The following is an 8,206-nucleotide window of genomic DNA, read 5'->3' as shown; positions in this document are numbered from 1 at the left end:
AGAATGTTAAACCAGAATCTTCAAATCGTGGTTTTAGTCAGTATATTTACGTAAGGTCTGGCACTTGTGCCAAAATTGTTGTAAAAATTGGGTTTCAGTCATTTTCTTCATACCAGACATAACAAAGAAATTCTGGCGTTGGTGTAGTGGCATGATGTGGGGTGAATGACAATTTAGTGAATGTCTCCATCTGCTGCACAGCCAAAGAAACTGCTGCATTATGTAACATAGTGGAGGGGTGAGAGTAAGTGCAAGTCTGGCCTTGTGCAGCCTTCGAGTGTTACCTGCATGCTCTTACCTTACACTTCAAAAAATATAAAAAATGGTTGGCATTATTTCAAGTGTCTTTAGGGACAGTGGCTGTAATCAGATGGACACGGCTATGTGGTGGTTAGCAGCATAAGAAAAGGTAGAAGAACATGCAATTTGAAAAAAGCCACTTCAAAAAAAACTTTGAGGTGTATTTGCTGGTTTGGGTTTGACTTTTTTTGTAGTCAGTCTTTAACTGTGTTTGCCAGTTGAGCGTGAACTGGGGCAGCTGTTGCTGTTCACTGTTGGTGCCTGAAGCTCACAGCCACCATGGATGCCTTTTGCATGTTGGATGTTGACAATCACAAACTTACCCTTTACATTTTTTGTTTGTTTTTGTTATGTAGCACTGATGCGCTCTGAAAATTTAATGGCAGTCAATGTGTCTATGACATTTCTAGATTAATAGACAACGTCCCCACTTTGAATGCAGTCTTTAAAAAAGAAAAAGCTCTCATTTCTGGTAACATTTCTATTGTTGTAAACTAAAGTCCCATATAAAACATTTTAAACAATGGTGAAACATTTGACCTACATTGATGTGATGTCTGTCAGAAAAAAAAAAAAGGTCACAGTCGTGTGTGTGCATTTGGGGGACTGGCAAAGGCAGCTAAGTGAAATTGAAGGGGTGAAAATGAGCTCTTTCAGTGTTATGATGGTTCATTCTCCATGTTTAGTATCTGTACCTCTGTACCATGATCATGTATTTTGAGCGTGTGTTGGGATGTGTAAACCGTTGTATGGATCACTTTCTTATATAAGTGATAGTATCTATATGAATATATAACGCTATGCCATCTGTTTAAATGAAAAGGTTGCTGGTTGTTTTACATTGATTTTTTATGTGTGTTTGCTCTGTGATCTCCCTGTAATGAAGTGAACAGAGCTGTGTTGGAAAAAAATGCAACGTCTGCCATTTCTGCTTTATAACAACAAAAGAATCAGGATAAATAGAAACATGGATGTTTGGTCATCCAGAGAGCTGCCACTGTCAGGCTCACACAAATACACCCACTCGTTCTTGTTCTTGACAATTTGCTGTCCTATTTTAACAATATTCTTTACTCTGTTAACATTTCATCAGGATTGTCAATGATGACACAGATGACACTCTCCCAACCTGTATCCTCTTTAATAATGTGGATGCAGATGTAGTTGTTATTCATAAGGGCAATGTAGGTGTGGTTATTCCCAAACCATCCCCAAGTGATGATGATGATGAAGACACTGAGGTGAGAATGAGGGTGTCCTTGGTGATTGTGAATTTATGGGTGATCCTCCTGTTTTTGAGGGACATGGCAGTGATGAAGTGCTGAGGATGGGTAGTGAGAGAAGTCATCTACACAGACTTTATAGATCTCCACATTCCAGAAGAAGAGTTACATCTAAGCCATTTTAAGGCAGGAAGGGATTATTTTAATGAGGACAAAAGTCTAGAACCATAACTTGATAAACAGAGATGAGTTTTTAAGGGTTTAAATATTGACTGAAGAGGGACCTTAAAACTGCCATATTTTGAAAGGATTTGCCCTCCTGGGCACATGACGATTCTTTCAATAGCTCTTAGCTGCATAAACTGGTGGACTGATGTTGCCCAGCTACGAGTGTAGGTAGGCAAAATGATATCATAATCATTCAAATATTGCCCTTATTTGCAGCATTCCGCCTTAAGCTCAAGAACCAGAACTGAGGGACTTGCATAGCAATGAAATTATTCAACACAGAGTGATATATGTAAAGCTTGTGGATTTAATATGGCAATTTTCACCACCAGATAGAATCAACATAAAGGATTCAATCCAGCTCAGTAAAATATATGCACCACTTAGGAGATCAGGACACTACAAAACACACCTCCAATTCATCAACCGCTAAAAAGCGTTGATTATACAGCTTCAGATAGTCCATGAACACTTTCTCGTTATATTAGTAGTAGTACAATCAAAAACAGAGGCTAGGCCGCAGAGCACACCAGGCTTTCCTTGTTGCATTTGTGAAACACATCCACATACAGACAAAGCCACCAGCAACACATCTTCAAAAAGAGACAATTACAGAACATCATTTCTTTGTGATTACAGTCTGGTTATCACAGAGGCAGCATGTATGACACACAGGAGTTATACTACAACACAGTATAGAAACAGTAGCATTGAGTGAATAGTGGACAAAGTGTGGCTCTCTATCCTGCATCCTATCCACAGCTCTGCTTATGTGTCGATGAGTGCGAACAGACTTTTCTCCGTGCGGAGAAGCAGAAGGCAAACATGCTGCCGTTTTCAGCACTCAAAACACACTGTGGCTGTGGTGGTGTTGCTTGATGCTTGCTCTCGTGCCCAGGCAGCAGGCATATGCTGCTATCACTGCAAAAGAAAAAGAAAGCTTGAAGTTTACACAAAACGGAGCATTTCTCCAGACACATTGATGGTCCTTTTTTTTCTTTCATCTACAGTCCAAGCAGTGAAGGTGATACCCTCTATTTAAACCGAGGAAATGCCAGCAGCTCAAAATGAGTAGAAAACAGTACTTCACAGAGAAGACGACACGTTTTCAGTTGTAAACTGCCATCAGGCACATTTTCAGAAGTTTGGAAAATAAAGAGTTGTAAAAGCAGCCTTAGGCAAAAACATATGGAAATCTTTTCTCAGTATCCTAATGAAGCAGTGTGTACATTGTTGGCAGTGGAACACTATTCTCAAAGGGAATGTCTCAAGATATGGATTGCACATTGCATGGATTCCATGTTATCACATTGCACCATATGCATACCTAAAAAAAAAAAAGTAAATGGAATCCCTGGTTGTTGTTGTTTGGACCAAAACAGTCTGATGAGGGGTAAAAACTGTACATTTGCAGTGTAGATATACTGCACAAGTTAAAAACATACAGTAGATCACACACATTTAGTGTGAAAGCCTACATGAACCAGATAACACAAGAGTTCCCTTTTTTTTAAATCATGTACCAGTTTACACTGAACTGGATAAAAAGCTTTAAGCCACTACAGGCTGCTGTCTAACTCCCACTACTGTCAGTGCAACACAACACACACCACTACAAACCAAAACTCAGAAGGAGATACATGGAGATGGGACAATACAGTTTGACTTACAAGTTCCTGTTTTCTTTAGTTTTAAATAAATCATACAAAAATAGTAGCATACAGTATACAATCTGTCATGGTCCTGTTAATTCTCAGTGTAGTATCCACGGTGGCGTATAAATCACCTGTATACACACACACACACACACACATACTCAGCGGGCCTGAATTAAGTGAGACCCTCATTAGATAGTTCTGAGTTCCCAACAATCCTGAGCTTGTGGCTCCATTCTTCTGGGAGTTGGTCCCTCCGTAGCACAGCTACCTCGCAAACAGAGTGACTCGCCACAGGTCATCACTCATTCTCCCAAAGGTCACCCTCTGATCTCATTCTTCATCCCTTCTCTCAGGTTATCTCTGCAGGTCTCCAAGGAGGTAAATAAACAAGTCCCTATGATCCTTCTTTGCCCTCAGAACTCTCCGGCGACACTGGGGGCTCCTCTCCTGTAGGGGACTGGGCACCGCCTGGACCATCTGCACACAGACCAGAAACATTACGTTCAGGAAACGTTTACTTTCCACAGTTACTGTGGATCAATACTGGTGACATATCTGCTATTTTGTAACGTTCAAGTCATTTTCACTTTATGTGAAACAGGACAATAGCATTGCAGTAAAATTAAGGTCATGATCATGAATCTGGAGCAACAGAAGGAAATGGCATCCAGAACTCTAAACAAGTTGCACCATGGTGACTTTACTTAGTTCTTGTACACATACAATGTAATGAAACACTGTATCTGACAAGACGGACCTAGACTTCAGGGAGACAGAGAAGATATGCCTCCTCAATATTTAGAACAACTGCCCCATTACAGGAATCCATGAAGGCACAATTTGGTCCATAAAAACTCACTAGAATAGAGAAAATGAATGATCTAACGCTCAAAATGTCCTGGAGGAGGAACCCCACACCTTCCACCTAATGTGGGGGTACATCCATGACTGACAATTCAGCTGTTAAATATTCATAAGACAGTCTGTGAGTCAACATTTTGAGTATGTTGTGAGCAAAGCCAGATTTGTATCGAGTACATTTTTGGGGGCTGTGGAATAAATTTCATCACCATGCTAGATTTAGCAGCAAGTTAATTTGTTTCTTACCTGTGCGGCCAAAAATTGCTCAGTGGCTTGAATTTGGCAAGCCTGGTAGCTACAATCCTCACAGAGTCGTGATGAATTAATCTGAATGGTTCTGGCATGGAATGTTTCTGGACTGTGGGAGGAAGCCGGAGAACCCGGAGAGAACCCACGCTGCACGGGGAGAACATGGAAACTCCACGCAGGAAGATCCCGGGTGTCCTCACCGGGATGCGAACTGGGAATCTTCTAGCTACGAGCAAATAATGCGAACCACCGAGTCACCTTGCGGCCCATGGAATGGCCAGTTACAGCCATTTCCCTAGTGGCAATCCCAGCCCACAGCTTGCTGTCTGCTTCAAACTGAAGCTGATTCTCAGGCCAAGCCAACCTCCTCTGAGTTCACCCCTAAATTTTTGCCATATCTGGCAGCCAAAAATTGACCAGAGCTAAGCCCCAGGATACCAAATATCACAGCCAATTTATCAGATGGCCCTAGGTGTGAGCCCTCGGTTAGAGTTGAACTTGAAATAAAGTCTGCTCATGTTGGATTTACACTCCCAACAACCAGATAAGGCCTTTCACATATTTCGAATGGAGCAAAAGAACAGGAGGAAACTTCCACTATAATGATTTGAATATATGAGTGGACTACAGTTTGCCGTGTGCTCAGAGATGTGTGGTTTACCTTTGAGGGACAGCTCAGCCAGCTTCAGAGGGAGATCACCGGGGTTTACACCTGCTGGAGAGCCCAGGATGTCAGGCAGGGCATTTCTCCTCCCCGAGCGCCCTGAGGAGGCAAAGTCCAACACTGGTTCCACTTCTGTCATCTCAAGACCCCTTCAAGACAAGCACACAGAACACAATGTGGGAATTTGAATGAAAATGTTCTACAATAAGAAAGAGTACTCTGTTGTTAGCAGCTCTGCAACAGTGATCCTCAGCTTGTTACAATATGAATGCATGTAAAAGGCAGTGCTGTAATTTATCAATAACACAAATTCAATAATGTAATGGAAACATCATTGATTGGCTGTAGTTCAGGCTATCTGAATCCATGATATCAGCTGACTTATCATTAGCAGTCCAGCATTATTGCTTTGTGTGCTTAATTAATTGGGAAGCTAGCTATTGTTAGCAATTCTGTTAGGAAGGTATAAATCATGTTTGAAGCAACAACTAGGCAGCATAGTGTGATCACTCGATGTCCCTATAGCTTTCCAGATGTTGAAATCTCCTATGAAGCTTCGTATGTCTTTTTACAAAAAACCAAAAAACACCTGAACCACTGGTTGTCTCCAATATTTTCTAGCGTGATGCCTAAAAATGTGCATAAAAATACATTATAGAAACAATAGCCAACAGCAAAAGACACAAATGTGGTTAACAAGATAATAAAAACGCCAGGACCAGCCAATTTAAACATCATTCAAAAATATGACAGAAGTACAATGTCAAATGTAAAGAAATGGGATTAGCTTGTACTTTCTGTTGTATTGTTTTTGCTTGCACTTCTTGGCTTTACAGTTTGGTTAATATGACAAATGGACTTCTCTTGTTTTGTTTCTTTTAATTAGCTAGCTATTGGTGACTACTTTGTTATTAGGAAGACGCAGTCATATTGAATATTAGGATTTAGAATACCACAGTGGCACAAATGACAGTTGACTGAACATCTTCAACATGGCTTTCTTCTGTCCTCTTTGTGTGGAAGATAAAAACTCATTCATACTGAAGTGACAAACATGCAAGGAAACCTTAACACAACACTTCACTGTGTTCACTGCAAAATGTTGAAGCTATTCACAACGTTTGCTAAATTACCGCTGTCCTGTAGGACAGTAACTAAGTTCAACCCCAAGTACATTTTAAACTATGTAGTTAGCCTTTTACTCTTTCGGAAGCTGATGCTATCTTGGTAATGTGAATGATTTTTGAAAGGACTGATGTCATAGTCTGACTTATAGAAGCCCAACAGTGAACATTTATCTTGACGTTTGTCTGAAAACAAAATGTACCTAATCTGTTTAGAGATTGGAGCACTAAGAGAAAAGATTTACCATTGAAGCAGAGGATGTGTCTGTCTGGTCTCATGGCAACCAGCAGCTGGGGAGTCAGCTCCAGGCTACACTGGTGACAGGCAGAATTACATCCCTTGTCTCACACACTCGCACAAGCACACACACAAATACATCAAGTTGCTGTTGCTATGGCAACTATACAGAAAAAGCACCACTGGCAGGTAAACATTCAACTGGAATCCATTCTCTCACTATCTCACTTTCTCTTCCCAGTCTCCCTCTTTTGTTATGTTGCTTCTCTCTAAATAATCATTCCATCGAGCAAAATCCCATTTCCTATCGTTCTCTTTCAACAAAGGAAGGAGTTGATGTGAGTTGATGCGAACTTGCAATTATACACACATACACAATTGCACGCACACAATGCCCATCTTCAGAAAAAGGGTCACAGGTTGACCATCTGTTGGCCTCAAGCATTATTGTAGCTTAGCCAAAAAGCTCATATGAGCTTTAAATAATTCCATAAGATGAACATATTTCCTCCAACACTGTCACATAATCACATGTTGACAACAAAGACTGTGAGGAATGATTTGTAGGGCAGCGTAATGCTATCACAATGAAATGGCAGTCTGTGCATGACTTTGTTTGTTTCACTATATGTGGCATTTTGAATCTCAATATATAATTGTTAAACTAAATTATCATATTGTTATTTAACAGTACAAAAAAAACACCACAGAAATCCCATGTCCACCCTTCCCCTACAGCAACAATGGCTTTACTGCACAGTACAACCATGCAGTAAGATATGGACAAATAATGCAGCACTGACTAACTGGGGTCAAAATGCTGTTTCACAGTTACCATTACAATTATCCAAGCAGAGCTGGGGCCTGTACTACGAAGCAGGATTTGGGGTTAGTGAGGTAACTTCAGGCTAAATCCTGGGTTTTCGGTCCTAGCGTACCGGGGTACATCACCATGGTAACTGATGCTGAACGGCTAGCCTGCTCCGCAGCAGGTTCTGTTGGAGGTTGAGATCAGCGGGTATTTAAGCACCGCCCACTGAAAGTCAGTTCTCTCCCGTAAAACTTCAGAAGCAGCAGAAAACGAAGCAATCAAACAAAATGGCATCACCGGCATTAATAGAAGACCCGCTACACATCGGAGCGTAAACTGTGAGGGGATCACACACACACACACACACACACACACACACACACACACACACACACACACCAGTAAACTGACTTTAGCATTAAAGCTTGTATTTTAGGATATATTAATAAGCCACACCACTTTGAATTCTGTTTCTGTTTGTTCTTAATTTGTTCCCACCTCCTTTTTACACCACCAGGGTTGCAGCTGAAAGTAAAAAGTAAAAAGTAAAAAAAATGTCAGATATGCCACAAGTATATACATTAGGCAACAGATTAGTTAAAGGAATCCTCAGATTGTCTTATTGATATCTGATTGATTACCTGATACAATCAGTGATCATATTATATTTTATTATAAACTAATGAACGTATTCATTCACACAGTCAGCATTCCTTCCTGACTTTGGCCGCTGTAACGGTGCTGCTTTTTGCTCCTATCATGTTTTTATATTATTCTTCATATTTAGTAAAAAATTATATTCTGCTCCTCGGCGGTAAAGTGAGCCGCTCTGCAGCCAGACTTGTCCGTA

At 40.7% G+C, this 8,206-nt stretch overlaps 1 protein-coding gene across 1 annotated transcript in view; it reads right to left on the bottom strand.

The window, feature by feature from the left end:
• Nucleotides 1-3,803: 3,803 nt before the first annotated feature.
• Nucleotides 3,804-8,206, bottom strand: part of LOC103366220 (cAMP-dependent protein kinase inhibitor beta) — a 37,591-nt gene continuing 33,188 nt past the window's right edge. The window contains exons 2-3 of the mRNA XM_008293883.1: nt 5,181-5,332; nt 3,804-3,886 (exon numbers count right to left, since the gene is read on the bottom strand). Coding sequence (XP_008292105.1) covers nt 3,804-3,886; nt 5,181-5,322 — 225 coding nt within the window. The 5' untranslated portion in view covers nt 5,323-5,332. The remainder of the gene's footprint in view (nt 3,887-5,180; nt 5,333-8,206) is intronic.

This window comes from Stegastes partitus, unplaced genomic scaffold, assembly GCF_000690725.1.
Source record: "Stegastes partitus isolate 25-593 unplaced genomic scaffold, Stegastes_partitus-1.0.2 Scaffold918, whole genome shotgun sequence".
Lineage (NCBI taxonomy): Eukaryota > Metazoa > Chordata > Actinopteri > Pomacentridae > Stegastes > Stegastes partitus.
Note: the sequence above shows the minus strand (reverse complement) of the source record. Positions and strands in the feature narration are given on the sequence as shown.